The sequence below is a fragment of the Mus pahari genome, chromosome 8 (assembly GCF_900095145.1).
Source record: "Mus pahari chromosome 8, PAHARI_EIJ_v1.1, whole genome shotgun sequence".
Lineage (NCBI taxonomy): Eukaryota > Metazoa > Chordata > Mammalia > Rodentia > Muridae > Mus > Mus pahari.
Window position 1 is genome coordinate 11,998,104 of NC_034597.1, and position 23,338 is coordinate 12,021,441.

Genomic DNA, 23,338 nt, shown 5'->3' on the forward strand with positions numbered 1-23,338 from the left:
GGGGTGGGATGCACAGAAAACATTAGAGGCATGAGATCAGGAGGGATAAAGGTGTGGGGTGGGATGCACAGAAAACATTAGAGGCATAAGATCAGGAGGGATAAAGGTGTGGATGCACAGAAAACATTAGAGGCGTAAGATCAAGAGGGTTAAAGGTGTGGGGTGGGATGCACAGAAAACAACCTTTTTTTTAAAACAACTTTTTTTCTTGAGACAGGATCTCACTGTAGCCCTGGCTGGCCTGGAACTTGCTGTATAGTCCAGGCTGGCCTTGGCTTCATAGAGAGAACTACCTGCCTCTGCCTCCTGATTGATGGGATCAAAGGCATGTTTACAGCTCTGAACGCGGTATCCCCAGCCTCAGGCAGGGACTCTGTGAACATGGCAGGTACCAATAACATTATGGTTTAGGTAGAAAATCCTGTGTATGTAATCCCAGTTTTGGTAGGTAAGAGAGAGAGAGAGATCGGGAGTTCAACGTTATCTGTGGTAGTGAGTTTGAGATCATCTTGGTTATGTGAGAACTCCATCTTTGGTACTAGGCAAGACAGGAATTAGATTCAAGTCTGACCATGTTAAGGGATTCGCGGATGAGATGTCTCATGTCTAACATTCACCTTGAAAGGCTCCATGGAGAAACACCGGGACAAAGATGAAGACAATGAGCATCTAAAGTTAATGACTGCTAAATCAGGGTGACAGTGATGGGGGGCATTTTCTTCTCTTTACAACTAAGGACATTTTCAAATGGTCCTTGATTTAAAAAAAAAAAGACTCAAAGAAAAACATTGATGCTACAGCTGCTTGTGAGGCACTGGGAGCTCACCTCTGACTCTCTACATCTCAGATTCCTCAGGCTAGGTTTTCATGTTTTTTGTTTTGTTTTTTTTCAAAGATATTTTTAGTTTCCTAGTCCAGGCTTCTGTTCATGAACAACTTTGAAGGACAGTTTTTTCATTAGAGCCACTGACATCCCATCATCCCCATAAACCTCCACAATCCACCTGGAGGCCCACTGGACCTCTGCTCTCTTACCCGGTAACAGGCAATCCCTAGTCCTAGCCAAGTGAGGCACGAAGGTGATCTCTTACAGGCTTGCATGTATGTTCTCTTTGCGTTTTCATACTGGCAAAAGAAAGGATAAGCTTAAACACCGTGTTGTTAAGGTAACCGTGAGCTTCTTGGCAGTTTTGCTCCAGAATAATCTGGAACAGAGTGAGTCCTTGGATGATATTTCCATGAATACTTCAAAGGAGCTGTTACAAGAGGATGGGGAGAGGTGAGGAAGCCAAATGATAGGTTGAGTTTCACCTGGGAACAGATCCAAGGATTCAGGAGGGACTCACACAGGACATTTTGGGCAAGCAAGGTAGTTATTTGAATTCTGTCTAGACTGTATGGACTACATCGTTTCACTTAAAAGTGGCACCATGTGGTGGGGATGGCAGACACCGAGTTTCTGGTCCCTCTCAGAACCTGTCCCCCTAGCAGAAGTCTTAACGGTGCCACAGAAGATATTTGGAGAAATTAAAAAATCAAACTTTCATCTAGATGCAATGCCTATATCTCTAGCTGCTCAGCTTCTAAGAGTTGAGGCAAGAGGATTTTTGAATCCAGAAGTTCAAGGACGGTTTTATAATAAGTTACTGTTTCTTTCCTTTTAGTGTGGGTGAGGATAAGACAGGGTCTCCTATAGCCCAGACTGACCACAACCTTGCTGTGTGGCCCAGGATGACCTTAAACAGCTGATTCTCCAAGCTCTACCTCCTGAAAGCAGGAACTACAGAATGTGCCGCCACACCCAGTTTTATGTGGTGCTGGGGACTGAGCCCAGGGCCACTTTCACAAGAGACATCCCTTCAACCAACTGCGCTGTGTCTCTAGCCCAGCTTGTCTTGAGACAAGAGCCTAGTATTTTCCCCGGGTTGGCTTAAAAGTTCTGAGCTCAAGCCATCTTGTGACCTAAGCCCCCTGAGGGCTGGGTTCCTACACTGCCACCCTCAGCAAGACCCTGTCTCTCTCTCTTTTTTTTTTTTTTTTTTTTTTTGTTTTTCAAGACAGGGTTTCTCTGTGTAGCCCTGACTGTCCTGGAACTCACTCTGTAGACCAGGCTGGCCTCGAATTCAGAAATCCGCCTGCCTCTACCTCCCAAGTGCTGGGACTAAAGGCGTGCGCCACCATGCCTGGCTTTGGAGGCTCTTTCTCCGCTAGTCTGCAGCTTGTTCTGTAGATCAGGTTGGCCTTGAACTCACAAAGATTCTCCTGCCTCTGTGTCCCAAGTGGTGGGACCACTGCTCGGCTAAAGATTTCTTTTACAAATATTTATTTACACGTATGAGTATATGCCATGTATGTGCTGGTACCTGGGGACACCTCCAGATGGACTCAGATCCCCTGAAGTTGGAGATACAGATGGTTGTGAGCTGCCTGATGTAGGTGCTGGGATCAGAGTGCCCTGGTAGATGTTTGTGAGCTGTTATAGAAGTCCTGGGATCCAACCCGGGTCCCTCTGTAAGAGGTTACCCATGGATGAGTTATAGCATGTGCTAACCACTCAGCCACTGAGCCACCTCCCCAGCCCCACAACTCATAATGTTCACTTAAATTTTGAATTCATGATTTTCAAAAACTTGCTTAATCATTAAAGCTTTTTAATGATAGTCCAGACTCATACATATGGATGTTGTAAGGACATCTAGAATGCGCTCTGGAGAAGGTCATCCGCATTTGGGATGTCCCCTCCCCAAATCATATTTAACTAAAGGGTGTGCTGTTCTGTGTTTCTATCTAATAAACTCCAGAACTCTGCTGCATCCTGACTTGTCCTGAGTCCTTTTCTGCAGTACAGTCATGGATGTGGTTTTACCTAAAGTGAGTGTCTCTGATAAAGTGGCTCTGAGGTATGGGAGGACCTAGGCCGGGAGCTCCTGAGGTTACTGTAGGTGGCAGTGTTGAGCTACTTCCCTCCGTAGCCTCTGCCAGGTCCTGGACCATAGATCAGAACCTTCTCTTTCTTTCCCTTACCGCTTTCTCTTCCAGGTAGATGTGTCCCAAGCGTAGGAAGATGAAGTGCATCTCAGAAGCATCGACTACAAAACTAATAGTTCTCTCATAGCATTCTTTGGCCTCAGCATGGTTCCCACTCAGGAAGTACAGGTGGCCCTTCACGCCCCAGACATTAGGGTTCTGAGGAAGCAGACAAAGAACACGCAGGGTGATGTGGCAGTTAAGTCCCTAATGCATTTTGTTAAACATTTAAATTTAGATGGATACATTTGCCCCCCTTCCCCCCCCCCAAGAGCACGCATACGGAGAGAGAGCCATTTTAGTCACGTGGGTGGGCATTCTCTCATTCTTGTATTCCTCAGAAGCCATTTTGTCTTTGGGGTGCATGTTGAGACAAACACTCAGCTATAATCAGTATGATGCTATTAGGAGCAAAGAAAAGTCTAGAAACTTGAAATAATGAGCAACTCCTGATAAATGACTGCCTATCCCTTACCTTTTATAGAACTCATGATTACTAACAAAAGCCAAATGCACACATAAATATCCCGCACACCACTAATTGACTTATTCCAGACAGAGGATCATGAGGCTGCTCATGCTGTCTTCCAGCCCTTGGGCTTGCTCATGCAGGCAGCCGAGACACATGCTACTGTGTCCCGCTTTCATCTCTGCTCTGGCAAAGACCGTTCACCCCTTCCTGCTCCCACGCAAGAGGCTTTCTCTAGGAAAATCAGTACCAGGTAGTCCATCTGCGCTGCTTGCTGCAGGTACTCCTCTGTCTTGGCAAAGTCCTTCTTGAGAAGATGTGTCTGGGCCAGAACCAGATAATACTCACAACTAGGTCCTCCTTGGGGGCACAGCAGCTCATGTGCCAGCACTCTGTGCACAAACTGCAAGGAAACCCAGTGATAAAAAACATGAGAATGACTGCACTGTGTTAGCTCAATAGCTTTTAGAGCGTGGTTCTGATGGCAAACAGTGAGGGACGTCTTATAGAGTAGAACGATCATCTGCAGGGGTACAGGGACAAGGGAAGCCACAATCAGCAAACACCAACATTTCCAATGCAGCACAGCATGGTGAGGCCTTGTGGCCATGAGCCTGAGACTCAGACTGCAGTTATGAGAAGGTTCAGGCAAAGCATTTCATCAACCCCCCTGCTTGCACTTGAAGTCACATTTCCAAACAATGGACATTTTAAGGAAACTCGTAATGAAACAAACCCTGCCTCTCTAGTGTGCTGAGACTTGGGATTTCACAAACACACATTGCTGCTTTTGCCATAGCACTAAACATGTATGTTAGTTAGTACCAATGCATTGGAGGCTCTTTATCCCCACCCCTTTAAAGCACCTGCAAATCTGGTGCAGTCACACATGTCCGTGACCCTCCCCAGCTTTTGCAGTCCATTCTAGTCTTATGCACACCTTCCCAGGAAACTACCCTAGCAAGATTGTTCTGTCTACCTGCCTCATGGCACTGACCCAGGGAGGTGCATTTATTCACTGTTGGGAAGGGTTCATGTCCCACCCAGTTTATAATCCTTGAGATTGCATGCTCTCAAGTGAGATACATATTTGCAAGATCGGAGTCAACTCTACCAGGTCCCCCTCCCTCCCACCACTTGCTCTTGGTACTCCTCGTGTAGGCACGTGCTTATTGGATGGACTTCCTTTCTGGAAAGAAGGCTGATACCCAGATGCTCTGCCTGTGATTATGTGTGTCAGTATATTTGGAAACAGTCATATTATCTAGCCCAGTTCAAAACAATTTTTATGTTTATTTGTGTCTGTATGTGTATGTGTATGTATGTTTGTAGGGATGAGGGGGGTAGGGGCACATTGTGCATGTGGAGGTAAGAGAATAACTTAGACAAGAGTTAGTTCTTTTCTTCCACCATATGGGTTCCAGGAATCAAACTCAAGTCACCAGACTTGGTGGCAAGTCCCTTTACCCACTAAGCCATCTTGCCAGACCTATATTCTAGTTTTATGACTAAAGTCACTTAATATTTTAACCCCTTCTCACATGGCACTGTGTATCTGTTTTCAGTTGGTCAGAACATTATAGGGAAAGAGAGTATGATCACATGCTTATGAATACCAACACTCATAAGGTCCTAAAAGAAAAGACTCAGGGGTTGACAAGATGGCTCTGTGGGTAAAAGTACTTGCTGCCAAGCCAAATGACCTCACTTTGGTCCCCCAAACCCACATGGTGGGATGAGAAGACTGACTTATGTAAGTTACCCTTTGACCTCACATGTGTGTGCCTCCTCATAAATAAGTAAATGTAAAAATATTCTAAACAAGAAAGACGTCAGGCTACCGTCACACTTAGAGTCTAGCTTCGTTCTGCTGGCCTTCTGTGGGGAGCAAACTTCTCAGTGTGGGCTGCTGCTAGTGCCTGCAGAGGTGGTCAGTGTTCAGATGTTCCTTACATTTGATTAAAAAAAAAATGCCCCCAAAAGAACATCTGAGGAGGTAGTGATAGAGCCCTGTGGTGGAGTCCCGGCTTAGAAGGTCCCAAGCTCAACCCCCAGCACTGAAAACGTATGCTTGGTTTCTGCTGCACACATATTTAAGTTCACACAACACTGCTGTGGATAGAAGACATAGTTCACTGAAACCCTCCAGCTATGTGTCAGTTCCTAAACGTTCTGACCTGTACAGCGTTGACCTTCATCAAGAAGCGAATGGTTTCCATGAAGATTGTCACAGGAGGTTGGGGAATAACTTGCTGGGGAGGAGGGAAAAAGGCTGATGAATCTTGGCATTTTGATGTTTCTGGAAATAGATCAATAGGATAGAAGACCAGATGCAAGTAAGAAATGTCAGAGAACCAGTCATATTGAAAAGGGAGGGAGAAAATTCTGATCTCAGATGAGATAAAAACCAGAATCTGGAAAGCAATAGAACATCTCTAGTTATGATGCAGAAAGCAGTCTCAAAGGCCATCAAGTCAGATGCACTGGGGGCTCTCAGGCAAATCACAACTAAATGAGAAGGCTTTTGAAACTACTCAAAAGGCACCTGGAGTCTGTCAGTAAAGGCCTGAGTTCTGACCTTCATCACACACACACACACACACACACACACACACACACACACACACGCGCGCACGCGCACACGCACACGCACACGCACACGCGGGCACACGGGCACATGGGCACATGTGCGGGTGGAGGTGTGTCACTGAATCCCAACCTCTGGCCACACAAAGCCACGTAGATCCCTGTGCTCACTAGACAACCAAGACAGCTGAAACAATGAGACATGGTGTCAGAAAATAAGGTGAAGAGTGACTAAGGAAGATACCTGGTATTGTGGTGTTGGCCTCTGGTCCCCACATGCACATGCGTGTACCCATGTCACACACACACACACACACACACACACACACACACACACACACACACACACACTTAGCCAATTAATTTAAAGTAGTTTTTAGACCTTCTTGGGTTTGAAACACAATGTACAGATATTCTGAAAATGAAGACTCATTGGAAAAATTATAGTTCTGTTAGCTCTTGTGTGAACAAAATTAAAATCCATACTTCTCAGAGGAGTCCCAGCATGGCATTTAGCATTCAGATACTAGACTAATATGAAGTGTGGTCAGTGCAACTTCAAACACTTCAGGACCTCCACACACACTATAGTCCTACATCTTCCTGCTCTCTTTCAAGGGGAAATACTGACTCCTACTCACCTTTCTTTGTTGTCAGCTCCTTCAGTAGCGCGTTGGATGATTTCTGGGCCAGGGAAGACTCCAGAGGCTGTCCAGTGATTGGCTCTTGTGATTCAGACCGTGCCTTAGACGGTTCTTCCAAAAACTCGTCGAGACTGGACAAAGCAGTGTTTACTCCTAAACAGATTAGATTTTAATGAAAAGGAGCTTCCTCTTTCTGGCACTGAAAGGTTTTAGGAGAGAAGATGTGCAAACAATAAGACAGACATCCCGAAACAGTGAAGGAACAGGCTAGAGGGTGGGCATTGTGAATAAAGAGCACGAACACCTTCCATCCCTTCGAGCCCAGGGCCCTCAGGCTCAGGCATAGTGACCTCACACAGCAGACATTGGAACTGAATGTATACGATGTGGGAAGGCAGGAACTGGGAGGTAAAGGTGAGAGGGAAATAAGGCAATTCCCACTTTGAAGAGAGGGAAAAAGAGACCACATCAAAGAAACGGATAAAAAGTAAAACGACAAAAAGAACCTTGGGGTTGAGGATGCAGGTCCATGTTGCCATGAGGACTCAGCAGGTGTGAGCTCTGACTCAGCAGGTGTGAGCTCCCGGCTCTCATCCCTAAACAACAACAAAGAAAAACCTCTTAGTAATTTCTTCAAAGAAGAAAAGAAACCCAGTAACTTCAGACACATGCTATGAAAGCCGAGGGATCGCACCAGAATCGCAACATGACAGAAGACAAGCTAGAGAGAAAGGGGGACATTGGGACAATGTGGGAAGAATAGAAAGATAATGTGGGGGCTGGAGAGGGGCTCTGGGGCTTAGAACACAAGCTCCAAGTGGACCCACATCAGATGGCTCCTGGCTGCTGAGAACACGGGGGGGGGGGGTCAGATCCTTCCACAAGCCCCTTAAGTCCTGTGCACACCCCTGACCCAGACACAGGCACACACATAATTAAAAATAAGGCAAAACATTTTTAAAAGATGTTGTGCCATGAGCTTTGGGAGGCAAGAAGATAAAACTATGTTTACTGCTGGGTGCTATCAGTCATATATATGTTTGTTTGTTTGTTTGGTTCATTGGTTTTTTTTTTTTCAAAACAGGGTTTGTGTAGCTCTGGCTGCCCTGGGATTCACTCTGTAAACCAGGCTGGCCTTGTGGGCTCACAGATCCTCCTTCCAAGTGCTGGGATTAAAGTATGGGACAGCCAGGCGGTGCTGGCACACGCCTTTAATCCCAGCACTTGGGAGGCAGAGGCAGGCAGATTTCTGAGTTCAAGGCCAGCCTGGTCTACAGAGTTAGTTCCAGGACAGCTAGGGCTACACAGAGAAAATCCTGTCTCGAACCCCTCCTCCTCCCAAAAAGTGTGGGACACCACATCCAGCTCATAGTCAAAATTTTAAGAAACAACAAAAATCATTAATTCATTAGAGTGAAAAAAGGGAGAAAGGTTTCCACATGTAAGTCCAATAAAAGTTATCTGAAACCTAGAAATGACTAGAAATTTTGTTTACTCAACAAGGCCTCATTAGATAAAATATTAAAATGTTACTAAAAGAGTAAGAAGAAAAAAGAAAAAAAGAAAAAAAAAGAGTAAGAAGAAAACTTGCTAAGTGGAGGGTGTCATCACCACATAGGGCAGAAAACACTCACATGAAAATGTTAATTACCCCTCAGCTAATCTGTAATTTTATTACAGTCCAAATAAAAAGGATAACTACTTTTTGTTTGTTTGTTTGTTTTTTGAGATAGGGTTTCTCTGTGTAGCCCTGGCTGTCCTAGAACTCACTCTGTAGACCAGAAATCCACCTGCCTCTGCCTCCTGAGTGCTGGGATTAAAGACATGCATCACCACTGCCCTGTGATAATTACATTTTAAAGATTCACTAAATAAATTCCCTATAAAATCCATACAAGAAATAAAGGTCCATACATAGCTAAGCCAGACAGTTACACGAGAAAACCTGATATGCCAAATATCAAGGCATCGCCCAAAACCACAGCCAAATGGATGTGTTTCCCCTGGGCAAACATGACAGAATGAGTGACATCAGGGTTCAGGAATGTATTCCTCACCTCACAAGGGAAATAATGGGGTTGGGAGAGACTGCTGAGAAAACTATATCCCTATCCAGACAAAAAAATAAGGGGCAATGCCTGCATAGCAGAACATTTTAGAATCAATTCTCTAAAGATCCAAATGTGAGACAATTATAAAGTTAATTGAAGAAAATATCACACAAAGAAGAAAAAGATTATAACATTAAACTACAGCCAGGCATGATGAGCCCTGCCTATAATCCCAGCACTTGGGAGACGGGACTGAATGATAGCAAATTCCAAGCTAGCTTGAGACACGTAGCAAGCTCAAGACTAGGTCATGTTACTATGTGAAATCCTGGTGTGGTGGTTTGAATAAAAATGGCCCCCATAAGCCTCTACAGAGTGGCACTCTTAGGGGGTGTGGCCTTGTTGGAGGACGGATGTCACTGGGAGGGGGTGGGCACTGAGGTCTCAGATGCTCAAGCCGGGCTCAGTGTAGCTGTCTCTTCCTGCTGCCTGCTGATCCAGATGTAGAACTCTCAGCTCCTTCTCCAGTGCCATTCCTGCCTGCACACTGCCATGCTTCTGCCATGACACTAACGGACTAAACCTCGGACCTGTAAGCCAGGCCCAATTAAATGCTGTCCTTTATAAAAGTTGCTGTGGTTGTGGTGTCTCTTCACAGCAATGGGAACTCTAAGACATCTGTCTTTAAAAATATTCCTAAACTTCAAAGATAAAGAACTACATTGGGTATAGAACTGAAGTACAATGGCCACAAAACCCCACTGACATCTGCAGAGCACTGTATTTGTCAAGGATATTCATCAGGACAAACTGTCTGCTGACCCATAAAACAAATTTAGTAATTTTTTTTTTTTTTTTGGTTTTTTGAGACAGGATTTCTCTGTGTAGCCCTGGCTGTCTTGGAACTCACGCTGTAGACCAGGCTGGCCTCGAACTTAGAAATCCGCCTGCCTCTGCCTGCCAAGTGCTGGGATGAAAGGTGTGTGCCACCACTGCCCGGCTCAAATTTAGTATTTTTGAAGGATTCTACTTAGAGAGGGCTTACTTTTCAGCCACAATGAAATTATGTTATAAATAAAAAGCAAGCATGTATGGAGAAACCTCCAAATATTTAGAAAATAAAAACCGTATCACCACATAATCCATAATCTCTGCTGGTGGATTCCTAGGTGTTTACAGGAGAGAAACAAGTCTACCCATGCAAAAATCTGGACCTAATGTCTTCAGTAACTTTAGCTCAGTAGTCCCAACATGAAAAAAACAAACACAAAGCAACTGGTGGACAGAGGTGAGCATGGGGTGCAGTGTGGCAGCAAAGACAGGTAGCCAGTACAATCAGTACGCCATGGCGGAATCTCAAGATAGTTATACTTGGTTAACAAAAAGATCAGACCAAAAACAATAAGCCATTTCACTCTAAACACATTCTAGAGTATTTCTAGAATTCTAAAACTTAAAAACCCACAGATTTGGGCTGCTTAGACGGCTCAGCAGGTAACGGTGTCTGGCATAAGCCCAGAGGCCTGAGCAGCATCCCAGAAGCTCACATGGCTGTCCTCTGACTACCACATGAGTGCCAGTGCACACATGCCTCCCGACCCAAATAAATCAAACAATAGATGTAGCTTTAAATTTTCTTTTTCTTTTTCTTTTCTTTTTGTTTTTTTGTTTTTCAAGACAGGGTTTCCCTGGTTGTCCTGGAACTCACTTTGTAGACCAGGCTGGCCTCGAACTCAGAAATCCACCTGCCTCTGCCTCCCAAGTGCTGGGATTAAAAGTGTGCGCCACCACGCCTGGCTGCTTTAAATTTTCTTAAGTGCAAATTCCTCCATAGTGAACACAGGTCAGGGTTTATGTTGATGCAGTGTCACAAGGGGTGTGAACATGTCATCATCTTCACACTTACTAATCCCACCTCACATGTGTGCAGCTCATGAAATTTCAATTGAAAAATCCTCAGGCAACCTTAACATTTGCATGTCGACAGAACATACAATGCATGCATGTGCATGAAATACACAAGCAAAGACACATATTAAAAAAAAAAACGCATCAGAGCAATTGATTTCCTAAGACACATGGAAAGCAGCAGGAGAGACGTCTCAGAGATTGCAACCATTTCCTGCTCTTGCAGAGGACCCAGGTTTAATCTCCGGCACCCACATCTGTCAGCATCCAACAGTCTCTAACTCCAGTTCTGGAGCATCTGAACTCTGTGGAGGCCTGCTGCATGTGATACACAAACTGATGAACCACACTCATATACTTATAAAATAAAATTTAAAAATTCCCCCCCCCAAATCTTTAAAATATACAGGAATAGAGAACAGGGGAGGGAAAACGGGCTGGATGAATAAATACACTTAAAAATTTACATAGTGGGGAGAAAAGGAGAGAAGAGACACATTTTAATGTATTCAGAACGGTACCTGTTTTTAAGGAATATTTATGAAGGGAGTAAATTCTATATGATATGAAAGTCAGTACCAACAGACACTTCAGAGCAGGTCCCAGGTCACGGTGAGTTAAATAAACGAGTGCTTCTCCTGATAGTGCTGATAGTGAAAACTTCAGTATTTGCTGAACCAACACTGATTTGTATCTACTTTGTACCCGGTCCTATCCCTCAGGCCACGCCCACCTGATAGACCTTCTGTTTTGATGACTGTGGAGGACTCCTGCAGGACTCCCCAAGGACCAAAGCTGGGCTCCACTTTCACTCCTTCTTCCACGTTCTCTGTGGTCACAGTGCTCTTTAGCTTTGTTTGGAGGGTTTGTGCCTGAAGCTGTTTGAAGGCCTCATGAAATGCCATTTCCATTCGAATATCATTTTTCTGAATTTCATAGAACAATCCTGAGGAAATAAAGAAGCCGAGATAAAGGGCTGACTTCCCACCATCATAGATCAAGAATAGGTACATTTTATTTCTCTCTGCCACGTTTTTTACTGGAGTTTAAAAACCACATCCTCAGTAAATAGGGAAAAGGAGAATCTCGCACTGGGGTTTCCCTATCCCACATCACAGGGAAACAGCATACCGAGTAAAGTCCAGGCAATAACATTGGTAGGTTCCAAGCATGTAGCATCCTCAAAGAAGATTTCTGCTTGATCATAGTTCTCCAACAAGACAGCCAGAACACCACACAGCAACAAGCTGAGGAGAGACCCACACACACGGTTAGCTGTCTGGTCCCATGGTGCGCCAATGGAGCAAAGACAAGCTCGAGTTGCAGCGTATCTGCTGCCTCTCATCCATATCTCCTTCTTGTCTACCTGTCAACATGACTCTCATTCAGAGAAAGGGCTTTCCGGAAACACTCCTGTGCTTTGATGTTGTCTTCAGTGAGGAGACAGAAAGCGCCGTAATCCAGCCAGTTTTCCAGGTTCTGGGGCTCCCGAACCAACCTCTGGGTACACACAGTATTGGGGGAGACAGGGTCATTGCAATACTACACCCTACTTTTTGTTGCATAACAACACAGTAGGTGTTCCATAGGTACCATACTTTCTATGAAAGCCAAAAATACCATTTTTCTTTTGCCTACACGGAATCCAGATGCCTAAAGTACTATTCTAGCTTTGAGTCTATAATTGCCCACATAACTTAAAAAATCAAACCTTAAGAGATTTATTCCTAAAGTCAACCAATATCTTAGGAACTAATGACTATCTTTATTGTGTCAGCCACAGATAGTAATCGCTATCATAAACCAGAGATGGCAAACATGCACAATTATCTATAAACCCAAGAAAGAGAATGCTTCATGTAAATGAAAACTACGAACATAGCTTAAAGAAACTATCCAAGTACAGCAGATCACGTCTCTAGTGCCAGCACTTGGGAGGCAGAGGCAGGCAGATCTCTGTGAGTTCAAGGCCAGCCTGGTTACAGAGTGAGTTCTAGGACATCCAGGGCTACACAGAGAAACCCTGCCTCAAAAAAAACAAAACCAACTAAACAACTCTATAAACAAACAAACAAAAACAATCATTTTATACAGATTCATAAATAATAACACAATCACTGAGACATTCAGTTACCTCTTCATAATACATTGCTGCTATTTCAAACTTCTCGTTGACTTCTGCTTCAAACGCAAAGAGTCGGAGCTGCTCACTGCTTGTCTGAATGGTTGAGGTACTGCTTGGGACATCATCTGGGATGGCCTTGTCATAAACAAACAAAATAAACAACTACATGTGGGGGTCTTTATAAGAATAAACTGGGGCTGGAGAGATGGTTCAACGGTTAAGAGCACTGACTGTTCTTCCAGAGATCCTGAGTTCAATTCTCAGCAACCACATGGTGGTTCACAACCATCTGTAATGGAGATCCGATGTACTTTTTTAGTGTGTGTCTGAAGACAGTCGTAGTGTACCCATATAAATAATTTTAAAAAGTAAATAAAAAAAGAAACTGGATATGAGATGTAGTCATAACATAAATAAAACAAACATTGTGTGTGTCTGTGTGTGTGTGTGTGTGTACACGCGCGTGCGCGCACTCGTGTATAATGGAAAGAATGAGCTTGTACTCAATTCCCTCTGTAGACCATGCAGGCCTTTACCTTTACCTTTCAATCCTCCTGCCTCAGCCTCAAGTGTAACTGGTATTTCATGCCTGCAACTACAGGGCCAGCTTCCATCATTTCAATAACGATTTCTTTCATAGAGGTAATAGAAAGCTAACCATAGTAGGCACTTGGGAGGTGGAGGCAGAAGGATCCGTTCAAGGCCATCCTTGGCTACGTAGCAAGTTCAGGGCTAGCCTATGTGAAACGCTGTCAAAAGGAAGAAGGCGAGGCATTAGACAAGCAAGCAACCTTTAATGTCTCAAACGCACTGGAGACTGAACCTAGGGCCTTGCATACGCCTGGGAAATGATCCCAATGAGCTACATTGCCTGTCTAAACCCTCAACTTTTTTTTTTTATAAACTATTTTCTTTCTTATAACTTTTTTTTTGTTTTGTTTTTGTTTTTCGAGACAGGGTTTCTCTGTGTAGCCCTGGATGTCCTGGAACTCACTTTGTAGACCAGGCTGGCCTCGAACTCAGAAATCCACCTGCCTCTGACTCTCAAGTGCTGGGATTAAAGGCATGCGCCACTACGCCCGGCTTGTTTTATAACTTTTTAAAAATATTATGTGTATTGGCGTTTTGCCTGCACACTTGTCTGTGTGAGGGCTAGGGACAGTTGTAAGCTGCCACGTAGGTGCTGGGAACAGAACCCAGGTTCTCTGAAAAAATAATCAGTGCTCTTAATTGCTGAGACATCTCTCTAGCTACTAACCCTTAACTGTTAGCTCCCCATCTAAGCTGTTTCTCCCCGTGCTGTCCCTGTGGTCTCAGATGAAGAATCACCCAGGGTTTCTTTCTTCCTTTTTAAGACTAACCTTTCCAACTCAAGCCTGGTTCTCTCAGTTCTCCACTTAGGGCTTTCTGACTGCGTTTCCTCCCTTCACTTAATTTTCTTGTTTGTTTTCTTTGAGACAGGCTCTCACACTCTCGCCCATGATAGTCTGAAAAGAACACTGTAGCCTGGGTAAGTCTGGAACTCACTATGAAGCCTAAGCTGCCCTCCACTCATGGCTATGCCCCTGCCTCACCCGGCGTCACAGGTGCTAGTGTCGCCACACCCCATGCTTCACTTGGTTTTAACTTTCCCACTTTGCCCACTTCATTCACCCAGTTTCAAGCTCTCCTTAAAGAGAGCAGCCCTGTAATTTCTAGATTCTATGTTCCTTTGTCCAACTTCTTGAATGTATATTGTTTCCTATCAACATATTTACTCCTCAGCTAATTTTAGTTTGACTCTTCCCAGTGTAAATTAAATGAAAACTTTCCCATGGAAAGTGTGACAATAATCTCTTTATTGTCAGATCCAACAAAATTCCCCAGACTTGTTTTTCTTCAATTCCTAAGTATTGGACAATGTGCATCTGTTTTCTTTTTCATTCTTTCTCCTAGGCTCCAGCCACCCCACACTCTTGCTTCCTGAAGTTTCATTTGTTCCCTTGTCAACTCTTCCACTCACCCATCCCTCCACGGACACTTTCTAGGCATCTACTGCCAGAACCCCTGGTCTTTCCTCAGGTTTTTTTTCCAGGCAGCTGTGTCTCTGGCCACATGGCTCCTCAAACCCCATCTCTAGCTCAAACTGCTCTCTCTTAAGCAAAGACCCACCGGTGCTGATGTTAAAAAAAAAACAAAAAAAAAAAACCAGTATCTCCTCCTGTCCCCCACATCTACTCATACTCTGTTCCTTGGCCAACAATGCTCAGTCACCAAGCCCTAAATTTAAGAACATTTGACTCAGGGCTGGAGAGATGGCTCTGAAGTTAAGAGCACTGACTGGTCTAGCAAAGGATCTGGGTTCAGTTCCCAGCACCCACATGGTTGAAGCTCACAACCACCTGTGGCACAGTTTCAGGAGACCTGATGCCCTCTTCTGGCCTTCATGGGCACTACCTGTCATAGTAAACATACATATGTGCAGGCAAGACACCTACACATATGAAATGAAAATAAATACTTTGAAAGAGAATCCTTGACTCTTCTTCCCTTAGTATGTAATAACCAGACGACATCACCAGAGCCACCTCAAATCCAGCCTCTGTAACTGCTACGGGAGTGCTTTTCAGTAAAAAATATTAATCTAATCAAACTATATCCCAGTATGAGTAAGTGAATTAACTCCTGTTAATAGGGAAAAGGGGGAAAACTTTAAATTAAAAAAAAGTTATGTGATGGGTGTTTTGCCTACTGATACCTGTGCACCATATGTGTGCCTGGTGCCCATGGATGTTATGGAGTTATGGATGCTTATGAACCACCATGTAGGTGCTAGGAGTTGAACCCAGGTCCTCTGGAAGAGCATCCTGTGCTCTCAACCGTTGTTTAGCTATTCCTCTGACCCTGGAATTTGACTTTGTGAACCATTCAAAGCCTCTCCTCCACCCTCCCAAAGCTCTCATCAGGAATGGAGGTCCAGCTTCGAGTCCTGATTCCCCAACTGTAGACTGCTTCTATGTCTACTCCTGAACTCTGCGGCTTATACAGAAATGTGTATGTCGTGTTCCCAAGCTCCTAAGCCTGGTGATATACCTGGTGACTCAATGCCTTCAAATACCTCCACCTGGAGATGTTTGCAGCTTTGAAGGCCCAGCTCAAGGCCCAGCTCCTTTATGAAGCTTCCCAGAAAGAGGTCCCAGCATTGCACAAAGCTCTGGCCTACCCCTGTAGAGACATGCCTCTAGCAAAGGACCTACCTCATCTGTGTCTCAAGTCTGACTCCTCTACTACACAAACGTTCCCGGGGACCAAGGGCGGCAAACAATTCCTATCTCATGTCAGTTGTCAAGAGTTTTCCAAACAAATCATATAAAAATCACACAACCCACACCTATGTCCAAGCAGGACTGCCCTAATCCTATAGCATTGTGCTCTCCTGTCTCACCTATTCCAAGAAGACTGAAGCGTGTAAGGAAAGGTTGGGAAAGAAAGACTGCAGTGAAGAAAGAGAGAAGAGAACAGACAAGGCCGTGAGGTGGCTCGGCTGCTCAGAGATTTGCTTTTGTCACACCAAGTGACACTTAACTACTTGCAGGAATGCAGAAAAGCAGGTGAGAGGCAAACATGCAGACGGGCACAGACTCATGGGTACAAAGCCGTCGGCAGTCACTAAAATGCATGTCCCGAGCTGGCAAGGGAGCTCAGTGGGTAAAGGAATCTGCTGCCAATCCTAACGACTTAAATCTGGTCCCTGGGAAGGAGGGACCTGCACAAATGCACTGTGGCACACAAAAATAAATGAAAATGTAATTTTAAAATGTAAAGGCATATTTTAATTGCTACCACCATCTTTTCAGTAGCAGTTCAAACATGCCTTTTAAAATATCCGAAGATACAGGTTTTCCTTATTTTTATTATCCTGAAGAAAAATTAAGACTTGCGCACATTCAGAAAATAATGTTTCATTTTATGATTTCCATAGCTTTTATTTAACAATTCTGTCACATTAAAAATCTTTTATTCGCCGGGCGGTGGTGGCACACGCCTTTAATCCCAGCACTCGGGAGGCAGAGGCAGGCGGATTTCTGAGTTCGAGGCCAACCTGGTCTACAGAGTGAGTTCCAGGACAGCCACGGCTACACAGAGAAACCCTGTCTCGAAAAACCAAAAAAAAACCCCAAAAAACCAAAAAAACAAAAAACAAAACTTTTATTCTTCGTGTGTGTGTGTGTGTGTGTGTGTGTGTGTGTGTGCGCGTGTGCATGTCTTGTCTGAGGCCAGATGAGGGTGCAGACAGTTATGAGCCACCATGTGGCTCCATCAAAGTCGTGTCCTCTGGAAGAGCAACCAGTTCAATCCCATGTCATGTTCTTTAAAGCTGGAGAACTAATCTTTCTAGGAAACTGAACGAGCATGTCCCTTCCCTTCCAAATGGACATCAGTACCCTGTACAGAACAGACTACTTCCTCCATGTTTGTTGAATAAAGGAAGAAAACGAGTGAAGAAGGAAGAGTGTTTAGAAAGAAGCCCTGCTGCCCTCCGAGGGGGTGGGTGCTCAGTTGTAAACACCTACCTGGTTCAAGGCCACATGCATTTGATCTACCAAGAACACATACAGCTCACTGATAAATGTCTGCAGTTCCTCCTGGCTTTCGAATGCTGTTGTCTTCAAGTATTTCTCTCTCACAATCTTTACGACAGCATGCTGCAAGACATACACATTCCCTTCTGATGCTGCGGTTCAGCAGTGTACAGACACCAGGGCCTTTAGGGCTTCTGATACCGGGCTCATCAGGACCTCAAGTGATGGTCAGTTACTTCCCTGTTACCTGTGAGGCTCTCCATGAGCTAACAGCTCCCCAGTCAGCACGTTCTGGATGGATTTATGTATTTAATGACAGTCTCACTATGTAGCCCAGGCTGGCCCGGAATGCACTTTGTAGCCCGAGGTGCTCCTCTACGCACATCTCCTGCCTCTGTCTCCCAAGCGCTGGTTTTAAAGACATGTCCCTCAAGCCTGGGTTGTAAGAAATTCTTTTCGAGATTTTGCAACATCACTATCAGGGGAATGGCAGTGCCCATACCATGTGAAGAAGGTCATGGAGCTGGAATAACCTTGGGAGTAGGGCTTGTGAGTTGTGTCTTGCTCAGCAGCCGTGCAGTGTCATGGAGAAAGCTCTGAGCGGCTAAAGAATGGGATTCTGGTTTAAACACTGTAACTGTACCACTTCACCTATTCTTTGCTTGTATGTTTGTTTTATTTTATTTTATTTTGTTTTATTTTTGTTTGTGTTTTTGGGACAAGCACCCCACACACACATCTCTCTAGTTCTGGCTGTCCTGAATTTTCTTCTGTAGACCAGGCTGGCCTCAAACTCACAGAGATCCTCCTGCCTCTGCCCTCCAAGTGCTGGGATTAAAAGTGTGCATCACCATCAGCTAGCGTCAGCTATTCTATTTTGGTACCCCAGTTTCCCTATTTGTTAAGTAAATACATAGTTCCAGTCTGGCCATCGTACTTCAGACGGTGACTGAGAAGTTGAACAAAGGAAAAAAGAAGTTTGACATTACATAAAACTGTACAAGCGCCCATGCCTATGAAGTCAGCACAAGGAGAGCCATAATTCAAGACAGCCAAGGTTGAGCCGGGCGTGGTGGCGCACGCCTTTAATCCCAGCACTTGGGAGGCAGAGGCAGGAGGATTTCTGAGTTCCAGGCCAGCCTGGTCTACAGAGTGAGTTCCAGGACAGCCAGGGCTACACAGAGAAACCCTGTCTCGAAAAACAAAAACAAAAACAAACAAACAAACAAACAAAAAGACAGCCAAGGTTGTACAGCCAGACTTTGTCTAAAAAACGAAACTACACAAATACAGTAGTCTGGCTGAAGATGCAGTCCGTTACCCATGGTCAATTCCAGTTTGGAAACAAGTGGAAAATTCCAGAAACGAACAATTCATAAGCTTCGAGATGATCAGTGTATTGGGTAGATGTAGAGGTCTCACACTGTCCAGCTCCTTGGATCTGAAGTGCCCTCTGCTTAGCACTTCATACTGTATAGGATACCAAGCACTCAGTAGACAAGTTATCAGGCTGACAGCCAAGGTACCATATCATGTGTGTTCAACAGTCCCTACTGGGCAGTATAAAGGCACCAAAGCACCAGCAATGAATGATGCCAGTTTGGATACACCAAAGAGAAGCCATAAAGTGCTTCCTTTGAGTGAAAAAAAAAATCATAGGCACATACACAGGGGAAAACATACAAGCTTCAGTATTATCCACAGTTTAAAGTCATTTATGTATTTCTGTTTTATGTGTATAGATATTTTGCCTGCATGTATGTCTGTGCGCATGTATGCCTGATGCCCAGAGAGGCCAGAAGAGGGTATCAGATTCCCCGAGATTGTAGTTACAGATGCCTGTGAGCCTCCAAGAGAGTGCTGGGAACCAAACCTAGCCTCCAGAAGAACAGCCAGTGCTCCTAACTGCTGAGCCATCTCTCTAGCTGCTTAGTCACAGTTCTGAACATCTACTGGGGATCTGAGAACACATACACCATAGGTATAGGGAGAATAACATATAAGTTCAGCATGTTGGGTATGGCCTGACAGCTGCAGCTTCTTTTTCCCTCACTAAGTCAGGTTATATACTAAACACCTTTATCATATCAATACTCAAAATAATCCCATGTGATATTACCTCTTATTGCTCAAAAATAACTCACCCCCAAAACAAAACAAAAGTTCTGAACATAAATACTAACCATTACCACTTTAAAAGACCAGGGTTATTTTGTTTGTTTTTGTTTGGACAAGATCTCATCATTGCTCAGAACCCAGGCTAGCCTCAGACTTGTTATGTAGCCAAGGCTGGCCTTGAACTCCTGACCCTTCACCTGCTGAGAGCTGGGATTACAGGTGTGTAGCACCAGCTCTCCACTCTCACTCTGCAGACAAAGAGGCCTGAATGAGGGATGTGGAGAATCAGCTATAGTGCCAAGAACATGATTTCTGCTTGTAGAGGGTTTGCTCTCAAGCCCAGCCCAGCCTCAAATGAGGATTGGGTCTCACAGGTTCTCATTTGGAATAAACACACAGCATCCGAGACTGCAGAAGTGGATCACTTTCTGGCATTCTGTCCCAGATCACCTAGCCAAGCAGAAACTACTGAGCATGTGTGTGTGTGGGGGGTGGGGTGGGGGGGGGTTCCACTGGCTGATAGAATACTTAATGAAATGCAGGCTTCACCTTGAGCTGTTCTTTGAAAGCAAAGTATTTTCCAGAGCAATTGAGCTCATAGTTGAGCTGACACTTCTGCTCCTCCATGGTCTCGTTGTCTATGTCACTCTCCAGTTTAGGCCCTTGCTTCCCAAACATGCGGTGGTATTCATTCAGAATGGCTCTAGAAATGCTCTTGATCTGCGTGTGGTAGTCACTCACAGCCTGCGAAAACAACCAAGGTCCAGCAGTGAACAGATCATGGACTGCAAGTCCCCAACCAGGTTAGCACTAAGCTGACCTTTCCCACTAAACCAGGCTACACACTGCACAGGATTCATTGATCACACACACACACACACACAAACACACACACACACTTCGCTGCACCTCAGGAAGCCACACTGAAGAGCTTGTGCTGCCTTCAAATGCATTGTTACCCACAGTTTCGCCCTGGCATTAACACCTGCCTTCTGAGCTCCCCCTGTCCGGCGGGTGAGAGGTGGCCTCGGGGGTATCATTTCCTTGACCCTGTATCAGGAAGAAGCAACAAGCACAACAAAAGCTTGATTATCTGCAGGCCTGTGTTCTTTCATATCTCCCCAGAGTCTGTGTGGAGGAGATCCGAGGTCTATCTCCCTACTGCATTGAGGATTTGAGTTTTCTCACATAAAACCCTAGATCTGAACCCTAGGGCAGTATATAAGATGGTACTAATTTGAGACTGGCTTTATCCTCACACTTTTTTATTTTAAAAGTATTGGTTCTGAGCCGGGCGTGGTGGCGCACGCCTTTAATCCCAGCACTAGGGAGGCAGAGGCAGGCGGATTTCTGAGTTTTAGGCCAGCCTGGTCTACAAAGTGAGTTCCAGGACAGCCAGGGCTACACAGAGAAACCCTGTCTCGAACCCCCCCCCCCAAAAAAAAGTATTGGTTCTGGACTAAGGGTTAGAAAATAATGGGCATTGGTGTGTTTCTGAATAAAGTACACAGATTTGGTTTTGGTTGTGTGTTTGCTTTGTTTTTAAGATTTATTTATTTTTATTTATATGAGTACACTGTAGCTGAGGGCATCAGATCCCATTACAGATGGTTGTGAGCCACCATGTGGTTGCTGGGAATTGAACTCAGGACCTCTGGAAGAGCAGCCCGTGTTCTTAGTCACTTGGCCATCTCTCCAGCCTCATCTCTCTATAGCTTTTCTGTATAAAGCAATACATGCCAAGATCCTTACCTGTTCTTTCTAGGGAATCTTATATGAATCTACGAGGAGGACCAGGCATGGTGCTGTGCACCATGACCCTGCACTTGGAAGATGGAAGCAGGAGAACCAGAAGTTTACGGTTAGCTTCATCTATATGGCAAGTTTGAGGTCAGTCTGGGCTTCTCCATCCCTTGTCTCAAAAAACAAACAAAGCAGAATAAAACAGAAGAAAGAACCTTCTTCTTCTGTCTCCAAGGGATGAATCAGGTAGCTCCAGTCCCTTAGAGTTTCAGATTCCTATCCAAAAATAAGGTAAGACCTTGAGATCCTCAACTGGGCAAGTTTTAACTTTCCTTTGATAGGACCTAAATAATTGTACAGGACTGTTAATGATTAGTAACTTTAATCTTATTTATCTTAATAGACAATAGTAAAAATTTTAAAGACTTGGAATAATGTGTAGCTAAGCATCTCCTTCCAACTTTGTTAGCCTCCTACCATCCCCTCTGAAAAGAATATTATTAATTTATTCAAAATACACGGTGAGTTCCTACTGTCTATCAGGAGCTTTGCTAGGCCTGGGAATGGAGCTAAACAAACAACACAAGACTCTTGCCCTCACCGGGTTTACATTCTGGTAGGGAAAGAAAACTATTAAGGTAAATATGGTAGTAGCACTGCCAGAGGAAATGATGTGGGGAGACAGAGCTGTGTTGGGGCTCAGGCTGGAGAGCAGACTTCACCAGGGAAGGCTTCACTGAAGGTATGGGGAGGGGGGCAAAGGCCCAAGGGAAGAGAAAGGGAAAGTCACGTGATGTTCAGGATAGGGTTATTTCAGGCAAAGCAGCAGCTAGTGTAAAGCTTGCTGCAGATTCGAGCTTAGTGTTTGGCAAATGCCTTTAATCCCAGCACTCGGGAGGCACAGGCAGGTCAATCTCTGTGAGTTCAAGGCCAGCCTGGCCTACATAGTGAGACCCTGTCTCAAAAGCAAAACAAACTATCCAAATTAATAAAATCAGAAATGAAAAGGGAGACATAACAATGAGATATATCTTAAAATAATTATTCTGTTTGTTGAATGTTAACAGTTGAATATATTAAAACTATGTTCTACAAAAAAAAGCAAAACAAACAAGAATAACAAAAAATGAGTTTTACATGTGAGGAAAAGCAAAGATAGTAGTTTGGTTGGACTAAGGGTGGAGGGCAAAGCGGACGCTGAAGTGCAGGCCGCTGTGGGCCTTCATAAGGACCTTACTCGGGGGTGATGAGGTTCCACCGGTAGTTCCAGAGCAGAGGGATCCTATGGGCTGGCCTTCACTAATGTAACCATATTGTAGTGCTCAATTAATGAGCCGGGGACATGGTTTAATGGCGAAGAGCGTTTACTGTGCAAACCAGAAGGCCCGAGTTTGAATCCCATCTCATATGTTGAAGCACCACCATACAGAAGCCAGGTGTCGGGGCACGACTCACCTGTGGGCGGAGGGGTGGGCATGGGCAGGTAGGGAACAGGGGTTAGCTCGGCCCAGCAGTTTAGTTAAAGTGTGAAGTTCCATGTTGAGTGAAAAAAAAAATCTCAAAATCACTAAGGTGAGTCATGGAGACGACTCGGGGATAAAGGCATTTGCAGTGCAAACTTGAGACCTAAGTTCCACCCCTAGGCCTATGTAAAGGGGGAACAAGGGTGCCAACTCTACAAAGTTGTAATCTGATCACACATGCAACATGGAGTGCACACACACCACCACCACCACCACCACCACCACAATAACAAATAAAACTTAAAAAATAAGGTGGTGATTGAAGAAGGCTGCCCTCTGGCCTCCACACATGTACATAGTAAGTACACATACACATGCAGACAGCACACATATGAATGAGTATGCCCATATATACATGTGCATATATTAGTTTACAATGCAAATACACACACACACACACACACACACACACACACAAAACCTTATCTTGAAAACCCAAACAAACAAACAAAACTAAAAACAGGAAAAAAAATGACAGCTGGGCGTTGGTGGCGCATGCCTTTAATCCCAGCACTTGGGAGGCAGAGGCAGGCAGATTTCTGAGTTCAAGGCCAGCCTGGTCTACAAAGTGAGTTCCAGGAC

General features: G+C 44.6%; 1 protein-coding gene across 5 annotated transcripts in view; it reads right to left on the minus strand.

The window, feature by feature from the left end:
• Positions 1-23,338, minus strand: part of Cfap70 (cilia and flagella associated protein 70) — a 57,918-nt gene that overhangs the window by 4,023 nt on the left and 30,557 nt on the right. For 2 of the 5 annotated variants that reach the window (XM_021203848.1, XM_021203846.1), the window contains 12 exons: positions 20,480-20,540; positions 20,040-20,234; positions 17,364-17,495; positions 12,820-12,945; positions 12,052-12,185; positions 11,817-11,932; positions 11,419-11,631; positions 6,724-6,879; positions 5,674-5,795; positions 3,747-3,899; positions 3,025-3,186; positions 1,036-1,125 (listed from right to left, as the gene is read on the minus strand). In XM_021203848.1, the coding sequence (XP_021059507.1) occupies positions 1,036-1,125; positions 3,025-3,186; positions 3,747-3,899; positions 5,674-5,795; positions 6,724-6,879; positions 11,419-11,631; positions 11,817-11,932; positions 12,052-12,185; positions 12,820-12,945; positions 17,364-17,495; positions 20,040-20,234; positions 20,480-20,540 (1,660 nt within the window). Of the gene's footprint in view, positions 1-1,035; positions 1,126-3,024; positions 3,187-3,746; positions 3,900-5,673; positions 5,796-6,723; positions 6,880-7,232; positions 7,323-11,206; positions 11,321-11,412; positions 11,632-11,816; positions 11,933-12,051; positions 12,186-12,819; positions 12,946-17,363; positions 17,496-20,039; positions 20,235-20,479; positions 20,541-23,338 lie in introns of all 5 variants that reach the window. The other 3 variants (XM_021203845.1, XM_021203842.1, XM_021203847.1) reach the window with 3 other exon arrangements.